This window comes from Mustela nigripes, chromosome 5, assembly GCF_022355385.1.
Source record: "Mustela nigripes isolate SB6536 chromosome 5, MUSNIG.SB6536, whole genome shotgun sequence".
NCBI lineage: Eukaryota > Metazoa > Chordata > Mammalia > Carnivora > Mustelidae > Mustela > Mustela nigripes.
The window spans coordinates 97,154,723-97,182,044 of record NC_081561.1 but is presented as its reverse complement, the minus strand read 5'-3'; the positions used below and the strand labels follow the sequence as shown (position 1 = coordinate 97,182,044).

Here is a 27,322-nt window from a genome sequence, read left to right as displayed (position 1 = left end):
ATTGGATCATATATTTAGTTAAAAAATTTATTATGATTATAGTCATTTCATTAACCCATTGATTAAAAAGGCACCACAATAATAATGATTGATTTACTATATTAAACTACTTCAAATACTAGTGATTTATAGTCAACATTTGTATTTCATCCAGGATTATTATTATAGCAATGAAAAAGCTTTTAGTAAGTTCATGAGGAATAGTGCAGTTCTAAATATATAATGCCCAGAGTTATACCACCATACCCTCTTTCTCTTTGGGAATTAGTGTCTCGAGTAATTAAACTAAGAATGACATGTGTGGTATAGGTAGCATATCATAGTTAATACAACTCTAGCGCAAGCACATTTTTAGGGAGAGAAGAAGAATGTATTTTGTATCAGGTGGAACAAAAGAAACTGTTTTCTTAATTCTCTATTAAGAAGATTTGGTCAAGAAGATAGATACCAACAATATTTACATTTAATTAAAACCACATAGCTTAAACTTTTGAACTGAAATACTTACCGATTTACATTTCTAAAATCTCCTTATTTATATTATTTGCCTGAAAACGAATAACCAATGACAGACCTTACGCTCCTTCAGTACAGGGCCACCATCTACAGAATGGAGTTATGGCTTGCCCAAGGGTGTCTGGGAAAGAGGATAGACAGGGGTTGAAACACAGCCTTTTCTTTCCTTGCTACGTAAGCAGCATTCTGACTCAGACTGTATCTCCTAGAGGAAGTAAGCACCTTTTTCTAAGCTGCACAAAGATACTGTACAAGATAGCCTGGTACTGTGTCTATGCTTATGTTTTTTCACTCTCCATGGAAGCACATTGCCTTTCCATTAAATTATTTTCTGACTTTAACTTTCTTGCTAATTCTGAACTACTATTTCTTCAAAATTAATATTTTCCAATTTTTGTCTTGAAATGAGCACATGCAAATGTGGCAGAGACAACAGGGGGAAAATCTGCAAATTCCAGTCTATTGACGTTTCCATAATAGTCTTTAGCCATCTGGAATTAGATTAATTTGGAGACTATGAAAAAGCAATAAAACTGAGAAACTTCAAGAAAGACAAACTTTATAATGCTCCTATCTTAAGGCTAACTAATTAGCTCCCTTGTGTAGAATACCATGATAATGAGCCAGGCTTATAATTTCAAATCCATAGTTAGCATAACAAAGGGGAAAACTCTATTCTATTGCTATAGACTGCAACTCTTACCCACCAGGTTGTTCTTTGGTATAAGTTGGCATGACGTCGGGATACTTCATACCCATCACCAGTACTAGAAAAACAAGTATATGACAAGATGGGAATACATTGACCAAATGTTAGCTCCATCATAACTAGGAAGTTCGTCACTTAGTAGTGATACATCCATTATGTAATGAGATCCATAGTCAATATGATATAAAACCTATAAACAGGTGATTTTCTCAAGAGTTCAAGAAGGTGCTGAAGTTTTGCTGAGAAACCAAAAGAACAATGCTGACCCCACTTATACGATTGAGTATGGCTCATAAGATTGGTAGTCTGGCTCATACCTGGCTCATACGATTGGTAGTCTGGATGTTACAGGAGTTAAATTTCACCTTTGGTGTGATTCCTTAGATCAAAAAGCCCAGCACAGCACCATGTGAGTTCCTAACCATGTGTTTCTATATAAACTGAATCACTTGATAGGAAATAGGAACTCACTTATAAAGGCTGTTTTGTTTATTACACATAGGGTTGTAATTAGAACGGGGAAACTAGATTTGAATACTTCTTTGAGAGCATAAACAGAAAACTAGAAAACTTTAAATTGTCCTTGACCTCATGTACAATGAAACGGGGTAAGTACCCCACGTCCTCTTGATTCAAAAGTGCTCAGAATCTTTTCTACTTAGATAAAGCAATTTTTATGTAGTTAATATTAGCACAAATACGTTTTCTGCTTGCTGCTTCCTAGCAACCTGAAGCGGAGTATCTGCTTGCCAATCTGCTTTTGATAGAAAATAAGAACAAAATACCCAGTGAATTTGCCAATAGCCCCGAAGAGATGGGGATGTGTTCAATAAGCTTTGTGTTGATTTTGTGAGTCTGGCATGTGATTTATGTTGTCAACCGTCTGACCTTGCCGCATTCTACCACAGGCCAGGGAAGATGTGATCCACATGCTGAAGACAGAGAAAACCAAGCCTGAGGTTCTGGAGGCTCACTACGGGTCTGCAGAGCCAGAGAAAGTGCTGCGAGTCCTGCACCGAGATGCCATCCTGGCCCAGGAGAAGTCTATAGGAGAAGATGTCTATGAGAAACCAATTTCAGAGGTAAAAATATGACATCAGCAAGTTCCCGTATGTAAGGGTACCTCAGAGAGATGGCTTCACATTCTCCATTTTTCATGCTTTAACATTTTCTTTCAAAGCCAAATTTTTAGGACACTTTAGTATAGAATTAAAATGTAATTATATAATTCATGAATTACAATGGATACATTGCAATGATAAGAATTTTAGAAGTATTTCCTTAAAAATACTTAAAGCCTGAAATCTATTTCTCATGTGATTACACCAATTACATGCTGCTGCAATCTGTTATTGTTCTATTTCTCTAGGAGATGATGTGTGTAAAAACTTGAAGCGGTCATCAGTTTTGGCATTGAGTTGTCAGGATCATTATCAAATCGGTTACCTGAAATTAAATTGATTATTGATATTGTATTGATGAACATTTATTTTATTATTGATGTTTATAAAGGGACTGTGTTTTTGTATATTACAGATTTTGTCACAGTTAAAATGGTCTCATGTACGTAGCTGAAATACAGTGGTTGAGGCAAAATGCTTAGGGCAACTTTTTAAGATGAAAGGAAATCTAATAGGGTTATATTTAGTCACTTTTATATAAGATTGTGTTAGGAACTATCTGCGATGTTATTAATTTCCCATGAGACTACATGTTAAAAGTATTCTCGTGTTGTAGTAGAAGTTTGAGGCTGAGTTAGGGAAACAGTTGCTAGATTACCCATACTGACTTCAGAATTTATGTAAAAAAATTCCAGAGATGTGAAATTATTATCATAAATGAATAAAAAGAACACAGAAATTAAAAATGAAGCAATTTGTCATAATATAAAAAATAATAATATAAAAGATAATATATTATCATATGTCAAGCCTTTATAGAAGCTTATTTTGACAGATCTTAGATAAGATCTGTTTTTGACAGTATTCACAGCAGACTGATGGTCCTATAATTACCCTAATTTCTACAACAAGGAATAGCTGGAGCTCGTGTTTTAATCTTTGCCTAAAATGTTAAGAGATGACTTATGATGGGATGCAGTCAACTGGCTGGATCCACTTGCATGTCTGAGAGCCACCATTACCAACTGCCTATGGCTTTGGGCGGGTCACTTCAGCTCCCTAACCTTAGTTCCTTTCTTCTCTGTCAGATGGAAGTAACAACAGCACGTATCTCCTAGAGCTGTTGTGAAGATTAAATAAAGCAATGCCCGAAAAGCTCTTAACACAGTGTCTGGTACATCCCAGGTACTCACCAAATACTAGCCATGAGCATTTGATATTGTGATATTCACTCACACCTTTAATTATTTCCAAATTTGGAGGGGCTTGAGGAGTGACAGACATAATGAGGTCAAAATATTCTTACAATATTAAATATTCTTACAATAACCCCCTGGGTCGGAGAACTCAGTTTGGATAAATGATATCATTTAGGTTTCCGAATTCTTTGCTCCCGAGTTAGAGCTTGGGATGACACCTCAAAGGAGAGGTGGGTCTGAAAACACACACATTTGCTCAAAAGCACTGCCTTTAACCCAGTGAGCTCTATGGAAAGTACACAAAGAAAGGAGTTTCTGACCTACCTTCAGAAAGCAGGCCTAACCCAAGTGTTCCTATCTCATGGACAAAGGGGCAGAACAGAAGAAACCCACACTGTGGGTGGTCCTTTTAGAACTGGCTTAGCTAAACATGACTTTTGGTTTCTTTCTCCCCTCAACTCCCAATCTGAAGAGTATTCCTCAGTTGGGGAGGAGAGAGAGTGTGGAGGTAGAGAAAAGGACAGAAGCTACTTTTCCCAAACTGACAAAATAGTAAGGTCTTGCTTTGTGGGAAAAATAGAATGCTAGAAGGAGAAAAGATTTATCTTCTACCATCTACAAATTTGGGGTCTCCTAACCTTTTGGACATAACAATCAAGTTGTCATTATCCAGGAGCAGGAGTCTTTCTTCCAACTTCATGAGGAACGATCCCAATACAATCACTGTTGGGTTTGCCTCTTGGGACCATGAGTGAATAGTCTAGCTCTTATCTTTAGAAGCCATGCTGCATCTCAAGCCCAAAAGCCACTGCTCATTTTAATTTCCATACCAAATTAGGCCCAGCCAGGTTATCCAATAGAACTCATCAGAGGTTCAGCAATGAACCCTATGTGGTGGACACCCTCTGCCTTGCCAAATATCTGGGGAGAAATTAAGCAGCAAATATTAAATCTCCCTGAGCTTCTTTGTGAATTAAAGTCCAGGATATGAAAGTTCATAATTCTTAAGCAAAATTCTGAAGAAATCAAGATTTCAGTATCTTTCCTTCCCAAATTCTTCTGCTTAGCCTTAGCCAAAGGGATCTTATTCTTAAGCATTTTCTTTTCTTTCTTTTTTTAAAAAGATTTTATTTATTTGACAGACAGAGATTACAAGTAGGCAGAGAGGCAGGCAGAGAGAGGAGGAAGCAGGCTTCTGCTGAGCAGAGAGCCCGGTGCAGGGCTAGATCCTAGGACCCTGGGATCATGACCTGAGCTGAAGGCAAAGGCTTTAACCCACTAAACCACCCAGACACCCCAATCTTAAGCATTTTCAAAGTTTAACTAATATATCTTAAGTTCCCCCATTCCCCTTTTATAGAAGGCCTAAGGAATTATTAGAATACAATCATCATAATATCAACCTCACATTCATAAATATTAAAAATACAAGAAAATCCTCAGTTCCACAGTCAGTTTACCTCAAGCAAAATGACTCAACATAATGCAGGCCCATGTTACTCTTAGGGAGACCAAAGGAGAGACTTGGGCAATCTCTAAGGGAAGGAAGGCAGGTAGAGAAAATCCTTTAATTATCACAGGATTTCTATCAGTCTGGGGAAGTTACCTTCTGTGTTCTACTTTATATGGTCTCCCTCAGTGACAGAAGTAAAATCAAGGAGTTATAAGCCTGCCAAGAGGACCCTTTGTTTAAGACAATTCTTACCTATATTCATATCCTTGAGTTGAATAATCCTCTCTGACAGATGAGTCTTTTCTCATCTCACTCTATCCATGTTTGAGCTGTTTATGTTACTGTCCTGACTGAATCCCCCGATGTTTGTCTCATTTTTCCTTCAAACTCTGCATCTCCAAGTTTCTCAAATGTGTTCTCTCAGGGCCCATCTATTTTAGCTGACACCCTGAAACTCACCAAATAATGCTTCAAATGTTCTACCTTGATCTTCTCAGAATTTAATTCTTAAATCTGTCTATATTTTATATATCCACCTTGGGTAATGGTTGCAGTCTTCAAGATAATGGCTCCCAACTGATCTCATGAAGAACTATCTGCAGTTTTACAGCACATTCCCCAAACACTTTCTGGATCCCAACCCTTTTCGTGGGGGGATTCACATGGCTCTGTTCTCTGTGCTTGCTATCTCTACCTCCTCTGGTCACTCATTTTGATTCACTAATGACTAATATATGTCCCTTCTTTATAGCCTTATCTTTAAGAGCACTTAGATCCATTTCTCTTTTGCGGAAGTCCAGTTTGTTCTTTAAGACTTTATGTTTTGGGGCGTGTGGGTGGCTCAGTGAGTTAAAGCCTCTGCCTTCAGCTTGGGTCATGATCTCAGGGTCCTGGGATTGAGCCCCGCATCGGGCTCTCTGCTCGGCAGGGAGCCTGCTTACCCCTTTCCCTCTGCCTGCCTCTCTGCTCACGTGTGATCTCTCTCTCTGTGTCAAATAAATAAATAAAATCTTAAAAAAAAAAAAAAAGACTTTATGTTTCCTCTTTAGTGATCTTAGATTAAATTTGATTTCAGTAGATCTCTCTCTCCCTAAATCTCTTAATATTTCTCCAGTTAGCCTTTTGCTGATACAGAGCTAAAATCACTTCCTAAATCATGATTCTTTTGTCTAAAACGTGCTGACATTTCTCTCCATCTCAAGTCCTTAAGCCTCTTCTCTATCAGCTTGCTTTTGTAGAACAAGACTTGCAGGTATATTCTCCTTTTGGCTTTCAGTGTTACAATGATCTCATTTAATTTTCCTTCCACCTCTTGTCCAAGTGGGAGCTGTAGTTTCTAAAGTAACGGGTTCCCATTTCACTTTCAGTATTCATTAATAAAGGCAACTGTTCCTCAATGATGGAGCCACAGTGTGGATCACGAAAACCAAAAGTCATGGACACAGTGTACATGATTAATGAATTGACAGAGCCTATTGTTATGGGAGGTAGTCTTCAGAGCCTTTAGACAAGTCACAAAGATCCAAGAGAGAGAAGTTAGCCTACCTAAGTTCTCTCCTAGGAGTTCTATGTAGTTCCAAACAAAATAACAAGGAACAGCTGATTGCTTGCTACCTATGTTGGTTCTTACATCTAGAATTTAAAATTAAAAGCTAGATCCTCACGCATGAATGCTTTATTGCTAAAGAGGAATTTGCTACCTCTGCAGTTTAAAGTCTGGGCCTGCCGTTCTGTGTGAGAAACAGTGTGCACACCATTCTTTCAGTGCATTAAGAGACGAAAAGACTGTCTTCCTGATTCTGTAATCAGTGCTAGGATCAAGCAGTGCTAGTGTAGCTAAGGGGAGCATGGCCCACTGAGACCCCAGCAACTGCTCCAGTAGGTTGGCCCTAGGACTGTAGCTGCTGAGAACAACAAACCTCAAAGGCCCACATGGACAGGACATACTAAAGCTACAGTCTACCTTTGACCTGGGCTGCCTCAGAACACTTCATATCAACACAAGCTGGTTTTTCTCCAAATGCCCTCACAATGTCTTTTTTTCTGAGCACCTTAGCCATTCAGTTAATAATGCCTCCATCTTCCCTTCCAGAGTTCCTCGAAGGGATTGAGGGTAACTGCAGGAGTTGGATAGATGGGTTAAAGCATTTAGTTTTATTATTGGTCTGAATAGATAAATGACTACTATTGGGCTTTCTATTGCTTTCCCTCCAAGACTTTGGAGAAACCGCTTGAAGGAGAATTTGGGCCTTCAGAGCACAGTGTACCATTTTATGGCAGTCAAAGTAAAAAAATAAGAAATGAAAAGGCTGAGCTGCTTATGCCTAGTTCCCTACTCCAAATATAACTTTCTTTTTTCTTTTCCCTTTCCCTTATGTTCATCTGTTTTGTTTCTTAAATTCCACATAGGAGTGAAATCATGTGGTATTGGTCTTTCTGACTGATTTGTTTCATTTCACATTAGATGAAATGACTCCATGTGACTCTAGCTTCAGCCATATTGCTGCAAATGGCAAAATTTCATTCTTTTTGATCACTGAGTAATATTCCACTGTGTATATATCTTCTTTATCTATTTGTCAGTTGATGGACACTTGGGATTTTTCCATCATTTGGCTATTACTGATAATGCTTCCATAAACATAGGAGTGCATGTGCCCCCTTTGAATCAGTATTCTTTGTGTCCTTTGGGTAAATACATAGTAGAGCAATTGCTGGGTTACAACTTTCAAATAAGTCACCCCTCCTTCCCAGAGGGGTGAGGGTATGAAGAAATAGGCAGAAGCTGCTTTCCAAATACTTTCAAAAGTGGGTCCTACTTTATGATAAAACAGAAAGGATTGAAAAAGGGAAAGAGTTGCTCTTTCTACATTGATGATGATGATGATGATATATTTTAGAAATGCTTGACAAATTCTATAATATATGATGAAAATTACATAGTAGAAAGACAGAAGAGTTCCTGGGGAGAATAGTTTGTAATAGAGCGATATTCCAATGAAGGAAACCTCTTATATAAGCTGTCCTTTTAAGACTACAGAAATTTATCAGAACACATAAAAGTACAATTGGCCAATCCCTAATGGTATCAAATATTATTTGCCACCAGTCAACCTGGGCTTCTCTGTCTAGTCACAGGCTCTTACACAAAGGGACAGAGATCTGGTCAGAAACACTGAGGATTATGTGGGCTGTATCTCTTTTATTTGGAGGCCCAGAAATGATCCCCACATACACCTCCTACAGACCTCACACAACTGTAGAGGGAACCTCAGACCTCCATGTGACTGAGGGACAAACATGGAGAACCCAGGGAAAAAACTCTGATGCTGATACAGTGTGGAATTACCCCCATTAAGTTTTAGCAAGTAGGCTGTGGATTGAGAATGGATTTTAAATATGTTTCAACTAAAGCCATGGTTCTGTGTTAGGGGTGGGGGGTGGTGAAAGTGTTTTGCCCTCCAAAGGACGTTTGGCAACATCTAAGGGTAGGTTTATCACAGTTGGAAGTCGTACTACTGGCACCTGGGGAGGGGGCCAGAGGCCAAGGAGGCTGCCACACCTCCTCCCGTGCACAATACAGCCACCCAAAATTAAGAATGATTTGGCCTAAAATGTCAATAGTTCTGAAGTTGAGAAACCCTGAACTATAATTTGAAGAGGAGAGTAGGATAGGGAACCATCAATATTGCGAGAGTTGGTCCTGAACAAACATTTACTGAACACACTTACTTTGCTCCAGGCTCTGTGCTTGGCACTAGAAACTAAAAACACAATCAAGGCATTTTTTTTTTTTAGTCTGTGTAGTGTCTGACAATTTTTTTTTTAAAGATTTTATTTATTTGTTTGTCAGGCAGAGATCACAAGTAGGCGGAGAGGCAGGCAGAGAGAGAAGTAAGCAGGCTCCTTGCTGAGCAGAGAGCCCAGTGAAGGGCTCGATCCCAGGACCCTGAGATCATGACCTGAGCCAAAGGCAAGGCTTTAACTAAACCACTGAGCCACTCAGGTGCCCCTCAAGGCATTCTTTAAAGATCTTCTAGCCTGGTCAGAGAAATAGGTACAAAAATCCTATAATAGGGGTGGCTCAGTCGGTTAAGAATCCTACTCTTGATTTCAGCTCAGTTCATGATCTCAGGGTTGTGGGACCCAGCCCTGTGACAGTTTTCAGACTCAGCAGCAGGTCTGCATGAGATTTTCTCCTTCTCCCTCTGCCTCTCCCCTCCACCCATGTGTGCTCTCTCGCTCTCCCTTTCTCAAATAAAAAAATACATTCTTTTTTTTAAAGAAGTCCTGTAATAATATTTGACAGCATCTCTTTTAGTCTGAGATACGTGCTCCCTATACGTGCTCCCTATAAGTCTTGAAATCCTCCTTATATTTAGCATCTCTTGAAGAGAGAGGACTGTAGAGACTTCCTATACTTTTCCTAGAAGTGCATGTAACTGCAAGTCTTAAAAAAAGATTGTGATGTTGATACTGACTTCCCAGGGGAGAAGTTTGGTACAGGTACATGCTGAGCTGTTAATTTTCCTGAGATGAGGAGGGCTGTCATCCTCTTTCTAAGTATAGGTTTTGTGCCATGTCACAGAAACAGTGAAAGAGCTTGTTCTCTCAAAAGCTTAGGAACCAGTACACCTGCTCACAGCAAAAGAGCTAGAAGGTCAGACGTTACTACAGTCTTATTATGGCAGGTGTAGAAAGCCAGCTGGCCTAGACAACATGAGGGAATGGGGAACATGGCAGAGAACACTAGACCCGATGTTCTCTCCTTCCAATCATAAATCAGTAGACCAATATAATATTTTGAGTCCTACGCACATCAGATGAACTACTAACTCTCTCCCCTGTTCATTTACCCAGCTGGACAGACTTGAGGAAAAACAGAAGGAAACGTACCGGCGCATGCTAGAGCAGCTGCTGCTGGCCGAGAAGTGTCACCGACGCACGGTGTACGAGCTAGAGAGTGAGAAGCACAAACACACCGACTACATGAACAAGAGTGACGACTTCACCAACCTGCTGGAGCAGGAGCGGGAGAGGTAATGTGCACACAAGCCATGCACCGCACAGAGATCCCTGCCATCCTTTCGTCTCTGGCCCTCTGGTCAGGGAGCCTGCTTCCGCCCAGGGACACCACAGATGGGAGCCCAGGTTCAGACTCCCATTTCTGACCTGCATGGCTTGTAGAAAGTGAGACAGATGTTTACCTGCTATTGTCCATCTGAATAGGTTGGGGGGTACACAGGGTGGGACCCCAGATTTCCTGTAGGAAGTTGAGAACCATAAAGCCATACAGCTGGAAACCCAGGGAGCTTATATAAGATCAATGAAGCACCTACATTCCAAAAGCCTCTCTACTAATTTTCTTCAGTGGAAAATAATCTACTTTTACTTCCTGAATAAGTGGTTGACAAATCAGTAATCTTAACCATTTAAAATGAATCCTATTCATTCTTTTTTAAAAAATTTTTTTATTTTTTTATTAACATATAGTGTATTATTAGCCCCAGGGGTACAGGTCTGTGAATCGCCAGGTTTACACACTTCACAGCACTCACCATAGCATATACCCTCCCCAATATTCATAACCCAACCACCCTCTCCCTAACCCCCTCCCCCCAGCAGCCCTCAGTTTGTTTTGTGAGATTCAGAGTCTCTTATGGTTTGTCTCCCTCCTGATTCCATCTTGTTTCATTTATTCCTTTCCTACCCCCCAAACACCCCATGTTGCCTCTCAACTTTCTTATATCAGGGAGATCATATGATAGTTGTCTTTCTCTGATTGACTTATTTCATTAAGCATAATACCCTCTAGTGCCATCTGTGTCATCACAAATGGCAAGATTTCATTTCTTTTGATGGCTGCATAGTATTCCTTTGTGTGTGTGTGTGTGTGTGTGTGTGTGTGTGTGTGTATACATATATATATATACACCACTTCTTTATCCATTCATCTGTTGATGGACATCTAGGTTCTTTCCATAGTTTGGCTATTGTGGACATTGCTGTTATAAACATTTGGGTGCACGTGTCCCTTTAGATCACTACATTTGTATCTTTAGGGTAAATACTCAGTAGTGCAATTGCTTGGTCGTAGGGTAGCTCTATTTTCAACTTTTTGAGGAACCTCCATGCTGTTTTCCAGAGTAGTTGCACCAGTTTGCATTCCCACCAACTGTGTAGGAGGGTTCCCCTTTCTCCGCATCCTTGCCAGCATCTGTCATTTCCTGACTGGTTAATTTTAGCCATTCTGACTGGTGTGATGTGGTATCTCTAAAATAAATCCTATTCATTCTTAATACCACAACAGAAACTCTTAATACTTGGTTGTATATAAATTACTAAATGACTAGATCTACCTGCTTTCTAAGGGTTACATAACTCTTAAAACTCAGTGTAAAAAAACAGTAACAAAACAACCTCAAATAAAACCTCTGCATGTTGAGCACTGATATCTGTCCTAACAGGTAATTCTCTCAGACCTGGCACCACCATGTTTGAACTCCAACTTGAAAAGCTTTGTAACTAACTCTCCTATAATCTCCAGTTTTGTTTAGCACCTTTTCAGCTTATTCTCTCCCTTTTCTTTCCTCTGCTGAATTGTTATGTCTGTGAATTCCACAATCTTTGAAACTGGTGACATCCGATCCTCATGCTTTGAGTTACCAAGCATGTCTGCTTCTGTGTTTAGGACTTGCAAATTAAGAGCCACTTGGGAACAGCTTTAGTAATCCCAGCTTTATTATATATTTAGTTACAAGAAAGAGTTACGGTATTCCGAGGTTAATTTGCTTATAAGAAAAAGGTGTCATAGTAAAAGTAAATAAAAGCATGAAACAGCACAGGTTTTTGTTAAAGGTTTAAAAAATTATTAGTAATTTTTACTTATTGTTGGACTTGGCACATCCCTTGGAGAAGGAGAAGGGGAAAGGAAAATAAAGTTCTCTTTGCTTGTTGGAGTGTAATGTACGATACTCGCCATTTCTTTAGGCCTGTCTTCTGCTCCTATAAGCTAAGGTTTATCAGCTCTGTGTTTGAACAACGGTCTAATTTGACATTTGGGGGGTAAACCAAGCACTGAGAATAAGCTCCACTCCCTCAGTCTCTGTGAACCTTCCAACTTCAAGCACAGATCTTGCAAACAAGGTTTTAGTGACAGTGTAAATTATGAATGTCTACAACAGTCCTCTGGTTAGGAGTTCTGTGTTGGAATGTGGTCAAGTAAAAGAGCAGCTACTTATTTGATAGTGAATTCCTGAAAGATCTGAAATCAAATAATTTTAAAGAACACCTGTGTGAATCAACTGTTTTTTCAGTCATGCTGTGTATGATTTGGTTCAGAACCAGACACACCTGTCTCTTCTATAGTTTCCCACGTAAGCTAAATGCCTGAGGTGGCACCAGTTCACTTACAATTGTTGGTTTAATTATTTTTATTTATGTTTAAATTTTATTTAAATTCAACTAATTAACATATAGTGGATTATTCGTTTCTGAGCTAAAGTTCAGTGATTCATCAATTGAATGATGTGTGTGGCTAGAAGACTGTACTTATCCAGGCTGTTTCTTTTCCTTTCTTTTTTTGTCTTCCTAATTTTTGTGTTCCATGAGAGTAATTGAAATAATAACACATGATGGAGAGCTTTATAGTTCACAAAGTACTTTTATATTCTACAATAAGCCCATCCCAGATGTGTTTATTTACTTACTTCTTGTTGATCAATTCTAGATGAACAATTCCAATCCTCTGTACCCTTTTGGAGTTGTTTGATTTTACTAAAACAACTCCAGCAATCATTTCTCCTGAGCGAAGTGCTGTGTAGGTTTTTAAAATCAAAGTAAAATTTAAAAGAGAATTATCTAAAGATGCTTTTGATATTTTGATCAGCAGCACTACTGGGATACATCAACAAACTGTCCTGTTTTAGATAAGAATTCTCTAAGAGAACTTTGATGCTTGCTCACATATCAAACCACCTTAAGGTTTTGAAATAGTATTTTTGACTTAACAGGTTATACTTGAGGGCTTTATACTTTTTTACTGTCGGTGTTTCCCCCAGATCAATCCTCTGACTGACCCCCAGTGCACACGATATGGTGGGCATGCCCAGTCCGACACCCTTCTGCTAAATTAAATGCCCCTACTAGGACCCTGACAACTCAAGATGGCATCCCTGAATTTCTCTACAATCTGAGGAGTCCACCGTGACTTGCTTGCTGAGTTCCTAGGGGGCAGTGAAGCCTATAGGATTTTCTCAAAGGTCAGGCCCGGGATTCCCGCTGCCCTTTGGAAACTGCCCTGCTAAATCTGCTTTGGGTTAAATCCTCTTTTTGAAGTAAGCAGTCATAATTAGATCTACTTTTGGGGGCTGGCAGTGTGCTGACCCCGAGGCTTTCTTTCCCGTGGCCAAGTCACCAGGGAGCCCCTCTGCACAAGGTCCCTCTGGCCTCAACCAGGGCTGCAGGAGCTCCCAGTGGCTGCAGCACCTGCCCGGGATGCGGGGCCGCGCCTAACTGGGAGCCAGCATTTCTGAGCACAAGTGGGAGTCCTCCTGTAGACTGTTTCAAGTCCTTTGTTTCCTTCTTTGTTTTGCCCTCCCTTCCCCTTCTCCAGAAAAAGTCCCTTTTCCGGGGGAGAGGGGGAAGCCAAGAACTTCACTTCGGAAACATTTCCCTTTGTTTCTACTGTGAGCGTGAGTAAAGGAAGTAAGAAAGTGAGACTTGAGATAAGCCGAGTGGTTTGCTTCCTATAATCTTATCCAACTTCTCCCACTGACCGCTCAACTCTGCAGGCGGTCTCCGCCCTAGACAGCTTTTCATTTGGGAGTAGTGGGGTGATGGGAGGGGTGCTGAGCTAGGGAACTTTCCCCGTGGGGTAGCATCTCGGCTTCATCCTCAGTAATTATCCTGCTAGAGTTTTTCTTTTCCTGTGGAAAAATGGTTAAAGATAACAAAAGGGACCCAGGAATGCTGGATCCTTAGCAGGTGTTGATAAGCAACCCAAATTCAGATATTTGGTGAGACCGGGAATCTCACGCTCAGAGCCCTGCCAAGGACTTATGAGATCAGCCCCTTTAAGTCCTTCATTCTGTGGGTGGAGAAATTGAGGCCCAGAAAAATTATCTAGCTCAACTCAGATCGCGGTGCACAGTGGTCTAGCACTTTTGTGCAAATGAGTCCCTTGCGCAAAATGGCTTGGGTTTTTTTTTTTTTCCCCCTCTCTCTGTGTGTGGGCTCCCTACCTCCATGCTCTTACGGCCAAACTATGACATAAACTCTTAAAAGGCAGAAAGATGGTTATTGGGAGGATATAAACAGAGATATTCAGGCCAGTGGTGTCCTGTCAAGATAGGAGAAGCTTTGAGATAGCATCTGTTGGAAGCAGCAGCCCCGGGCCTTGTTTGGAGCTGTGTTTGAATAGCATATACAATGCTCTGCTTTGGTTGGATTCTGTTTGGGGTAGTCATGATGGGGGGGCTGATGATGGTTATGAGGGGGCTAAATAAAGCCCACCTTTAAGCTGTGTCCTTGATATTGCCACTGACCTAGACCCTGCAAGTACAAAAATAATAGAAGCAGCAATTATTTTTAACATTCAGGAGTTTTCAATTCATCTTATATAAAAATTCCACAAATTAAGAACCTAAAATGGGCAATACATTGTTCTGGGCTTCCTTTATTCTAAGCCAGCAGATAGTGATCATCATTTATTGCCATCATTTACTGCATATTTATTTCTACAAAGAGTTATATTCCCAAGTTAAAAAGAGGAAAACAGCATGAAGAAAATGCATTGCTTAACTCATACTGTTAATAATCAAGATGAAAATATACTTCATTGCATTAGTTAGGATTGGGTAAAGAAAGCTCCCTTTCTAAATGCTGTATTGTTTGGTCCGTATTTTAAGTCACGTTGACCTTTAATGGCTTAATTCTGAACGCATGAGATCACCTTCAGCGTTTATATTCATTCTCTGTCTGAACTGCAAGACTTGGGATTTTTATCTTAAACTTCAAGAATGTCAAAATAGAGAGAATACAGTTACATCAAAAGTGGTCTGAAACTTAAAGAAATATTTGAGGTGTGTGTGCGTGCGCGCACGCACGCTAATGTAGTGATGTGGGGGAGTTCTGTCTAAATCTATAACTGTAGATATAGATTTTAAAGCTTTTGGCTTCTATAGGCTCAGCCGCGACTACATAAATAATTACATCATCATATAATATTGCAGTAAGACTTCCAAGCACAAGTTCTTTTTTTTTTTTTTTTTTTTTTAAGTACAAATCAGCATCTCAAGAGAAATCTCTTAACTTACCAAGCAGAGAATGGAGGATCAGGGACTTGAATGGAAGGGAAGCTTTCTAGCCCTATTTTGGTCAACATGAAGGGGAATGGGCTTTGCCCAGTGGCTTGTGGGACAGGCTGCACTATTTCACTCGCCTATGCTGGGAAATGACCAGTCAGAGCAAGTTCTCAAAAAGTTTCTCTAGTCGCCTGGAATCCTGGAAAATAATCCTAGCCCACTTTGGAGAAAAGAAATTCACACTTGGTTCCCTGGCATCATACCTGTTGAGTCTTTTCTTAGATTTAGATGCCTTATCTTTAAAATATGACAATAGGGGTCACCTGGGTGGCTCAGTGGGTTGAGCCTCTGCCTTCGGCTCGGGTCATGATCTCAGGGTCCTGGGATCGAGCCCCGCATCGGGCTCTCTGCTCAGCAGGGAGCCTGCTTTCCCACCCCCCTTCTCTCTGCCAGCCTCTCTGCCTGCTTGTGATCTCTGTCAAATAAATAAATAAAAATCTTAAAAAAAAAAATAAATAAAATAAAATATGACAATAAAATGGGCTTTTCTCACTGGTAGTTTGGAGAGTCATAATAAGGCACTTTGTAGGAAAAGATTGCAATGATGTGTAAAAAGATCAAGTCTTATCAAGCAGAAAGTAATCAATAGATGGAACATATTAGCAAAAAACAACTGAGCCAGCTTCTCTGTGCTTAACACCCTGCTAGATGCTATTAGATAGCAGAGTTAGCTTTTATTGATGCATAATTATTATCCCTATTTGGCATGTAGAGAAACAGACAGGGTAAGTTCCTTCTACCAAGATTACTAACAATTGTTAATTGGAAGAATCAATGTTTGAACCGAGTTTACAGTCAAATATAATAATCTTCTCTACTTCCAAGTTCTTACCTTTTGATTAAAGTGAATGCTTCATTTCCCCAATGCATGGAGGAGGAAAAAATGACTTGGAAAGTTGGCCAGTGACTTTGTGGACTGTACATCCATTCTGTTGGCAGATTCAGAATTTGAGTAACAGACCTTAACTTGGTTATGAGTTATGTCGCTTACTATCAGTATCCTACTGGCCAAGAAAACTGCTGGGAATGAACAGTTTTTAAGAAAGGAGAGGAATTAGAATTCTGAGACTCAATCAGAAAAGGAATAGGTTTTACAGTTGATTTTCTGAAAGAATGCCAGGATCCAATTCCTCCTTCCAATTCTTCTTACTCTTGCAATATGCAAATCCCACTTCCTATGGGCAAATGTGCTTGAAATGAAAGGAGCTGAGGTGCTGTTGTGTTATTCATAGCTCACAGCAGGATATTTGCATTGGAGGGTGGGATAAGTCAGCATAGTGTAAAGGAAGTCATGTTACATCTTAAAGGGTCCAGGCAAGTGGCAACTCAAAAAGATAGTTTCCTAGGGTTGGAAGTTTGGAGTTAGGAGAAGAGTTGATCCTCTTAATAAACCCAGGATAGTATCATATCTACTTTCTTCCACCACCCATCCTGAAGTAGGCACTCCATGGGTTAAATATGACTCGGCCCATTAAAAATGCCCTTCGGGTTCATTTCACCAGATCCCACTGTACAAAAATGCTGGATCTTGGGTGGATGTGATCTTCCCAAGCTTCATAGCACCCTCATTCTGAAGATCATTGAGTTAGCCTCTGATCTAAGACTCTTCAGTCTTAGTAATATAACTTTACCAGACATGCCTAGGAAAATGGGTTTTCTGATCAACAAAATTTTCTGATTAATCAAAGGTTATGATGTAAATTAACTTACTTTTATTGTTATGGAAAATATTCTCAAATGCATTTTACTTTCCTTTAGAAATTTTTAAATATACCACAAAATCATATTTGATGAATCAGGATCTTGTAGTGCTGCTACCTGGGTTGCTCTGTACTTTACAACCTCAGAGCCTATTAGATTATATTTAAATCTGAATTTTAATTACTGTTGCATTTTACTATAGGTAAGGATGGTGAAGATATTTTCTAGATCTAAGGGCTTAACCTGGCAAGCTGAGAGTTTTAGTTGAATATATAGATGTATAGATACATAGATATAGATAGATAGATAGATAGATAGATAGATAGATTTTATTTTTAAGTAATCTCTAACCCAATCCAATGTGGGGCTCGAACTTGCAACCCCTGAGATCAAGAGTCACAAGCTCCACCTACTGAAGCAGCCAGGCATCCCAAGAAGGATTCTAATATTATAGAAAGGCGTGGTCACTAGAAAACTGGCCACTAGAAAGGAAAAGCATTCAAAGGGAGGGCTTGAGAAACAATACACAAGAAACACACTTTACTGTTTCAAGTTTTTTAACACATAAGACTTCCTTGGCCCTTTGGGCGTCTGGGTGGCTCAGTGGGTTAATGCCTCCATCTTCAGTTCAGGTCATGATCTCAGGGTCCTGGGATAGAGACCCCAGACCTGTCAGGCTCTCTGCTCAGTGGGGAGCCTGCTTCCTCCCTCTCTCTCTGCCTGCCTCTCTGCCTACTTGTGATCTCTGTCTGTCAAATAAATAAATAAAATCTTAAAAAAAAAAAAAAAAAAAAAAAAGACTTTCTCAGTCCTAGTATTTGATATCCCTTATTCTGGAAAAGTCCCAGGAGAAGGAAGAAGGGAGGACAGTATTTGGAATTTAAATATGAGAGATAAAGAGTGAGAGCCCAGTAATGGGAGTTGATCAGGTTGTCAGAGTTTCTCTAGATCTGAACTGATCATTTTGCTGTTCTCTTTCAGAAAGTTTTCAGGCAATTACCAGATAGTTCCTGAAACTCTAAGTACCTGATTCACTGAAGAGGCTTCTTCTGAGAGAAATAGAGACAACTCCTTTCACATAACCATCATTCTTTTTGGTCATACGACTCTGTCAATGCTGGTCACAACCACTTAGACCAGATTCAACTGTACTGGACAGAGGTCACAAAGGTCTCAAACTCAAACACCTTCAGTGCCAGGCAGTAACTGAGAGAAGCAGATCCAGCCCCTCAGCAAACACTGCATGAGTCGGGAGGATTGCGAGGCTGGAGACACCAAGCTCTGACTACCAGGGAAAGTCACAGTTCAGTTCAGGTGATTGATTCAGTTTTAGGTTATGGATTCTGTTGCCACATTGTTGCCAATTCTGATTTTTTTAGGAAAAGACAAAATTCTGCTTTTAGTAAAAATCTTTCAGTTTTTCGATGTTGGCTCAAATTTATAAAACGATGTGCAGTAAGCAAAATTCATCTCTTGGCTATTTATTCTTTAATGTGGCTAGTCAGACATGAAGGACATTAAGACCTGTAAGGTAGCCTGGTATGAAAACACTGCCAAATAGTGGGCTCTGTTTGATGAGGAAAGTGGCCTTTCCTCTGTACAGGCACATGGAAAGAGAGAGATCCCACTAACCCATTGAGACACTTTCTTGAGGCATATGAAACAGAAGGACATAAAGACAGTGGAAGCCAGGAAAAAAACAGCAGAGACAGAGAATTTCTAAGAGTAAAGCATAGCCATATCACAGGACTGGGGTTTCAGTGGACACCTGCTTTTGAGAGGATAACAAGCATTGAGGCACACTCATTGCTGTTTAGTTGCTAGAACTACCACAAAAGCATGCATAATATTCCACTTCTCTCTAGGCCTGACTGGCTGTGGAGACAGTTTTCTACATTAACTTACACTGGGGTAGTCTTACTAATAACTCCTATCTTCTTAGATAGTCCAGATGAGCCTGTCCCTTACAACCTCAAAGACTGAGTAATTCAATTATAATATTGTTACAGCTTGGACATTTTCATTTGCCTATGCTCAGATATAAAAACTTACTACAGGATTATAATCGAGTTTTTTAACTTACTTTTTTCTGTTACCCTGTGTCCTGTTCTTATTTGAATAGCCAGTTAAGAGCAACCACTGCTCCAGGACATGCTGCCACTGCTGAAAGTGAGAAGTCAATATTTTGTGTTTGGATTTCAGAAGCAAAGATCTAGGTATAGCCTTCGAAAGATTATGTAATCCAGTTTTTAATCACCCCTCTTCTTCTCTGTTAGATCAGACGCTTAGAGAAACAAGAAGGCAAGAGCCATCTATGCTATTTTGGGGAGGAGATAGTACAAAAGAAGAGACTCTGTTCTGAGCTTTTTGGGGAGTAGAGGGTGGAGAGAGGGAAGGTGAAGAGTAATAGAAACTGCAGATAGATGTGGTATGGAGAATTTGAGAGTAAAGAGATTACTAGTTGGAGTCCAAGGGAGTCTTAGTTTGCTTGGGCTATCATAACTAATATACTAGGTGGCCTAAACAACAGGAATCTATTTTCTCACAGTTCTAGAGACTGGAAGTCTGAGATCTGGTTCCCAGAATGGTTGGATTCTGGTAAGGTCTCCCTTTGCAGCTTGTAGATGGCCACCTTCCCACTGTATGCTCATGTGGCCTTTCCTCTGTACAGGCACATGGAAAGAGAGAGATCTTCTTATAAGGCCTCTAATCCTATTGGAGTAGAACCTTACCCTTATGACTTACTAACCTTTATTACCTCCCAAAAGATGCATTTCCAGATATAGTCACACTGGGGGTTAGGACCTCACTATATGAATTTGGGGGGGGACACAATTCAGTTCATAGCAAAAAGCATGGCAAAACTTGTGGCTCTCCTTCTGCTAAATAATTCAGGATAAATGAAGTAAAAATTGGTATCCCTAAACAACGCTAAAAGAATATTTAGATTTTCCCCCTGTGACTAAATGAAGTATGGCTGGCCATGAGGATAGAACTGTGACTCATTTAGATCAGCAATCTGAGTAGATTGATCCTGGACACACGAGAGCCCAGGGTGCATCTCTGAGAATGCCATTATGGAAGAATGGTGACTAGCTGGCCTTTTGCCCACCTTCTTAATGGTTGCAGAATGTAACCTCAAGCACAGAAATGGGGTTCTGAAGCTCTAGAATTAACTCAGGAGACCGTGACTTGACTGAGGAATCTTTAAATGTATTAAGGGAAACCAAACTTGACTGAATTTACACAGATTGAACTATGATAAAGTGTAATGGGAACCCATACTGGAAAAATGAAGATAACTGTATTTCTTGAGCATAGAAGTTTGAGGCCTGCAATCAGTATGCCCATTATCAGTGAAAGAATCTGTATGTATGCTAAAGAGAAATCTTCTTGGTTCTAGAGTACAAATGGTTTGGGACCTCTAGAGGATCATCTGAGCTAAGTCTAACCTCTTCAGCTATGGTTAACTTCTCCCTGGGTTGCTCTAGCTACAGGGTGTAAGAGCCCCTCAAAATATGGAACCAGGAGACAGTTGTTTTTGCAGTCTTATAAATTTCATTTGGAAATGTATTTCATTTCAAATTCTGACTCTGCCACTTCCTGGTCTAGAAGCTTAGACAGGTTATCTGACCCCTGTGACTCTGTTTCTTCACCTACAGAGTGGGTATAACTAAGTAGCTATCTCATAGAGTTGCTTAAGTTCATGAGATAATGAATATAAAGCCCTTCCCACAAAGCATAGCACGTAAGACGGAACATTCCTTCTTCTCACCTATGTAATGAACTCTAAAAGGAAAGCTATGCAAGTGTCACTAAATCACAATGTACAGTTTATCCAGCTAAGACACACTGAAAACAATGCGATGTCCTGGGAAAGCAAATTTTCTGTTGTTTAGGTGGAGATAGTTGTGTATTTAGATTGTAAGTAGATGTAGGAAAACTAAAAACCTACTGCAGAGAATTCAGTAAAGTGAGGTGACAAAGTATAAAACTACATAGACTCAAGAGTCAAAAATCAATAGTTTTCCTATTTCCAAATGAGAAGATAAACTACATTAAATATAAACTATCTAGAAATAAACTTAAGAATGTGAGAGACCATAAATGCTACCTGGAGATATGAAAAAGACTGGGACCAATGGAAAGACTTTACCATATTCTAGAACTGGGGACCCAACATCATTAAGATGTTGCCTTGTTTAAATCCATGAGTTTAATGTGATCACAATAGAAACATCATCAGGATTTTTCTTAAGGAATGGGAACTAAATGAAGTGATTCTAAAGGTCGTATAAATAATACACAAACAAGAATAAACAAATTTAGAAAATGAAAAGTAGCAGAAAAGTTTCCTTCTAGAAACTAAAACTCATTTTAAAATTATAGTAAGTAGTATTATAGTGGTACAATAATAGGTAGGTCAGTAGAAAGGATAGAAATTCTGGTCATAGATTATAGTCGATATGGAAATATAAAATGTGTTAAAGATGGCATTCCAAATTAGTTGGGAAAAGTTAGGACCCTTAATAATGCTTATTGTTATAGTCATTTTTATGTATAGTATTGATAATCATTCATAAACATGAGAGAAACTGACCTTATTCTTTTTAAATTTTATGTATCTATGTGAGAGAGAGAGAAAGCGTGCACGCACACAAGCATGCAAGGCCGTCACTAGCAGCGGGGAGGGGTAGAGGGAGAGGGAGAAGCAGACTCCCTGCTGAGCAGGGAACTCAATGCAGAGCTCCTCAGGGGGTTCCACGTTGGGACCCTGAGATCATGACAGGAGCCTATGGCAAACACTTAACCGACTACACCACCCAGGTGCTCTGAAAACTTACCTTATTTTAATCATGGTCATTTCTCTCTGGCCTCATCTAGTTTATGGCATTTTAGGAGAACCAATAATATGACAGTGTGGTTTATGTTGACAAAAGATTCAGCATTTGTTTTTTAAGTTTCCAAAAGACAGGTTAATCTTATATAAGAAAAAAATTATATTTGAGAAGTAAAATAAAACTATGAAATAATAGCTGGAAAATGACTTTCTCTCTACAAAAAATAAGTAGTATTATGATTTTTAGCCATACAAAATTTTATGAGAAGTAAAATATTGGTAACATAGGGATCCTATCAAAGAAAAACTGCTGTAGTACCTTTGCTGAGGTAGTAAATTTACTCCTTTATTTCTAGAACTTTGCATATTCAAAAACTCAGTAAATTAAAAAGAAATGAAAAAATACATTTTATGTCTTGAAAAGAAAAGTTTAAACCCAATTTGGACTGACGTATTGAATAGCCTGGGGAATAATTATTTTCTTTTCCCAACAGCTGCATAAAACAAACTGCTTTGAATGAGAAAAAAAGCTAATCTGCAGTGTACTGGTATACCAAATTGAAGGATTTAAATGCATGTATTTTGCTTGCAGAAGTTATTGTGGGTTACAAAATGAAGTACAGATACAAATTCATTTCTTTAGAAAGTCTAATGCAGACTTACCTTATAACTTTTGGATTAAAAAGTTGGTTGTAATACAGTATACGTATACAAATAAAAATGTGTGCCTATTTTCAGTATTAATCAGAGAGCCCTCAGGAAGTAGAGCAGATGGAAAGTTTTAAGAAACAATGAAGGGGCGCCTGGGTGGCTCAGTTGGTTAAGCATCTGCCTTCAGCTCAGGGTCCCTGGAGGGAACCCCTGGTAGGACTTCCCTCTGTCCCTCTCCCCTACTACCGTCCTTGTCTCTTTCACACTCTCTCTCTCAAATAATTAAATAAAAATTTTAAAAAAGAGGTGCCTGAGTGGCTCAGTGGGTTAAGCCTCTGCCTTCGGCTTGGGTTGTGACTCAGGGTCCTGGGATCCAGCCCCTCATTGGGCTCTCTGCTTGGCGGGGAGCCTGCTTCCCTTCCCCTCTGCCTGCCTCTCTGCCTACCTGTGATCTCTGTCAAATAAATAAATACAATCTTTTTTAAAAAAAGTTAAAAAAAAAAAAAAGGAAACACACAGTGAAGATCATTAGGAAATAAGGAATAGGCCAGCTAGAATGGTACTTCATTTTTATTTTTTTAAAAGATTTTATTAATTTATTTGACAGAGAGTGACTTGGCGAGAGAGGGAACACAAGCAGGGTGAGTGGAAGAGGGAGAAGCAGGCTTCCCCCACAGCAGGGAGCCTGATGTAGGGCTGGATTCCAGGACCCCGGGATCATGACCTAAGCCAAAGGCATCCAGGCGCCCCTAGAATGGTACCTTAATAGGCAAATTTTTAGTAAGTAATTACAGCTTCAGAGTCTCCCCCAAGGGTGAATGTACAGTAAATAACTAGTGCTCTATAGTGACATTAAAAAACAATTTTGTTTCTATCAGTACAGATACTATCAATCGTAATCCAAGCAATTGTAATGCCAGGCAGTTGATCAAGCCTGATAGGCATTCTGTATGTTAGAAACACAAAACCAAAGTGTCTTCTAGATCTTTTTTGAACTATTTGACTCATTAATGAGATGTGTAATTTCCAGAGAAAAACGACTTCATTGCGGTTGCAAAAGCACCTGGATTCAAAGTAAAAATTTCTACTAAATGTTTGGGAGTCTTGGGTCCCCAAATTCTAACTAGTTGGATTGCATTTTTAACTATGCTGATGTTTTATTACAGCATCGTGGACAAAAACAGGTATTGCAAAGTAATAAGTGAGATTATTCTTCTGGTATGAAAACCCATCGCATGCTGTCCCAAACTGACAGTCATTTGTCATCATGCTAAATTCCAGGCAAATGCTGTCTTTGTACAAATCTGTACACCAAGAAAGAGTTAAGAAAGAAAAGTGCTGGAAAGATATGTTGTCTCTTAGCACCACAATGAATATTCAACGCCATCACTTTGATATTTTTCCCTTTTTTCCAGGATGGAAGAAGGTACTCAGATTAGCATTACAAATCCTGGACTCCAGAGAGGGATTTGGAACTTGGGAAGGTGGTGTTTTCAGTGTTTGGAGATTGCTTCTTTCTGGCTCCTTGACCGAGTATGCACTCTTTTTTCCAAAAATGCTTGTGTTTGGAAAGTACTTTGTGGTGGTGAAAAGTTTGAACAGAAAAGATTAATCAAAGGTTTGGTCTTTTATGCCCAATGCATAACATATTCAACTCTTGGATGTGAACTCTTAGCCAAGAAACTATTCAAATTATTCAGGGGCTGAATGTGAGCTCCAACTGCAAACAAACTAGAGGTCAACTTTATTTAATCTCAACTCATTCCTCTTAAGTTCAGAAACACTGCGCCTTAAGCATTTGCTTTAAATTTTCTGCACAACGCTCAATTTCCTATAAAAGTTTACTTCCTATAGAAGTTGCTATTTATTTTATTCTTAAATGCTCAAGGAAGTACATGTATTGGATCTGAAATGTGAAGGGAACTAGAAATGGTGGATTATTGTGGCTGCTCTGCATCCCGTGTGCTTTTAGAAGGGAGGAATGCTTTGGTCTATCTAGTCTCGTTTCTTACAATTTCAGCAAATCCTGTATTCTTACAGAAATGTTCTTACTTTATTCACTTATTTATACCTACCATTCTTCCTCCAATATACTCTGATTTACTCAGCTCTCTAAAGCTCGTGGATTTGTCTGACTTCTGGAATCTGTAACATTTGAGAAGTTTGGGATCATATTTCTCCCAAGGAAGAAGGCATAATTGTGTGCAGAACTACTGCCCAGACTTAATATACCATTACCAAACCTCCAGGGAGAGATCCTGGAAGAATGTTGTCCCCCAACTCCCACCCTCCTACTAAGGAACACAAAACACAGTGCCTTTAGCATATCCTATGACTTCTCCTTGCCTGCTCACTCCCGCTCACCAGTGCATCCACTTCTCACAGTTCTGGAGCAGAACCTCCTCTGCAGCAAAAAAAAAAAAAAAAGTCTCCTGGATAAAAGCACACTGAATTGGCAAGACAGTAATCGCCCACACATTGAGAAACTTCCCACTTGCCATATGTGAAACTCGATCTTTCTCAGAATGTGTAGGAAACATGCTCTCTTTATCTCTTCTTTTCCTGATCAATTTGAATATGGAGCAATTGCAGGAAGATTTGATTTTAAGAGCCACTTCCTTGGGTCATGATTCTCAGTGACAGCCAGATGCTTAAAGGATGATGGGAACCTGGATACTCTGTTTCTAGTATCCAGGACTCAAAGAAGTTATGATTGTCTTAAAAGATCCCCACTCACAGTGAATTTAGGACTTGGCCTGTGGATCTGTAATCACAATACTTTCTGGGTGCATTAAATTTAACTGGAGTATACATTTTAGTTAACACATGCTAAAAAGTTTGAGAAAGGGAGAGCCTCCATTTGACTGAATGTCTTTCATAGAAAAGAAAACCACGGGGCACCTGGGTGGCTCAGTGGGTTAAGCCTCTGCCTTTGGCTCAGGTCATGATCCCAGGATCTTGGGATCGAGCCCCACATCGGGCTCTCTGCTCAGCGGAGAGCCTGCTTCTCCTCTCTCTCTGCCTTCTGCTCTGCCTACTTGTGATCTCTCTCTCTCTGTCAAATAGATAAATAAAACCTTAAAAAAAAAAAAAAAGAAAGAAAGAAAAGAAAATCTCTAATCCTCTTTACACAAAAATGTTTATTTAATTCATGGAGTAAATAATAATTGAGTGACTATCCATACTTGATCGGCCCATTAGGATCCTCAAACTTAAAGTCTCCAAAATGGAACTCTTGGTCACTTCTTGAAAATCCACGCCTCTTGTGCTTATCTCAGTTTAACAGTACTTCCATCTAATTACTCAAACTAAAACACAAGCAATCATCCTTCTCTTTCTCTTAACCTTCCAAACATAACCACCAGTAGGTTGTATTGATTCTGCTTCCAAATTATATCTGGAATTTGTCCATTTTTTTCCCCCCAAAACCATTGCCTCTGCCCTAGTCCAAGATAAAGTCTTATCCAAACCACCTTCCCATTGCTTGTCTGGGCTACCATGATAGCATCCTTTAGACATCTTTCCACTGGTGCTTTCCCTGGCTCAAGTTCCTTCTCTGCATATTAGTCATATAAATCAGATGCTTCAGAATAAAGTCCAACTCCTTACCATGGTGTGGCAAATGGGCCAAGTCAGCTTGCTTTTTTCCAATTGTCAGAACTTATTGGAAGATATTGGTAACTCATGACAAATGATATAGCACAATGAAAGCAAGTCTCCAAGTGAATTTTGCCACACACAGAGTTAATAGTAAGCCCTACTGGTAAGCTTGGTAAAGTATCAGCTCTCTGGCCTGTAGACATGCTGACAAGTTCCCTGCATGAAAGGTTCAATCAGACAAGTGCAGCAATATTCCAGCTGCGGCATCAGCTATGTTTCTGGTTAAATCAGGTGATGGAAGAATCCTCTGCTAAGTCTGAGGAATCAGATGGAGGACTGGGTCTAGAGCAACACTCCTGAGGACATCGGGCTGCTGGGTTCATCAGGTTCTTATGTCCCACTTACACAAGGATGGAAACCCTTTGTATCTTCAACCACTCATTTTGATGTGGAAAGCGAAAGCAAAAGAAAAAGTTGAATTTCCTTACTATTTACAGCCTTAAAATAGGCAGTGACCTTGAAATAGCCAGGGTGACCTTCCTCTAAGAACTCATCTCTCTCTTTCTTTTTTTTTTTTTTTAGAGATTTTATTTATTTATTTGACACAGAGAGAGAGAGAGAGAGAGAGAGCAAGAGAGTGAGAACAAGCAGGGGAAGCAGGCTCCCCACTGAATGGAGAGCATGTTGTGGGGCTTGATCCCAGGATCCTGAGATCATGACCTGAGCTGAAAGCAGACGCTTAATTGACTAAACCACCCCGACACCCTTTAAACATCAGCTATTTTAAGTGAGTCTTAATTGTAGGGCTTTAAGTTGATTTTGAATGTAGCTATTTGTAGTATTAAGCAGGGAAGAGAAAAAGCACACCTGTGGTTGACATTTATTGTATTTGTTTTAAAGATTTTTCAGATATACCTAAAACATTTCCTCTTGCTATTGCTATTACTATTTGTCTCTAATAATTATTTGCTATGGCCTAGAACATAGTCAGTGCCTTGCTGGGACCATATACCTCAAACTTGAATCACCAGAAGCAGACTGATGCAAGATGCCCCTTGGCAGGACTGTTATCATCAGTACTGACCCCTTGATTCTCTCTCTCTTTTTTTTTTTTTTAAAGATTTTATTTATTTATTTGACAGACAGAGATCACAAGTAGGCAGAGAGT

General features: G+C 39.6%; 1 protein-coding gene across 2 annotated transcripts in view; it reads left to right on the top strand.

Annotated features, from left to right (window-relative positions):
* Positions 1-27,322, top strand: part of FILIP1 (filamin A interacting protein 1) — a 182,897-nt gene that overhangs the window by 110,383 nt on the left and 45,192 nt on the right. For both annotated transcript variants that reach the window (XM_059400944.1, XM_059400943.1), the window contains exons 3-4: positions 2,134-2,307; positions 9,859-10,037. In XM_059400944.1, the coding sequence (XP_059256927.1) occupies positions 2,134-2,307; positions 9,859-10,037 (353 nt within the window). The remainder of the gene's footprint in view (positions 1-2,133; positions 2,308-9,858; positions 10,038-27,322) is intronic.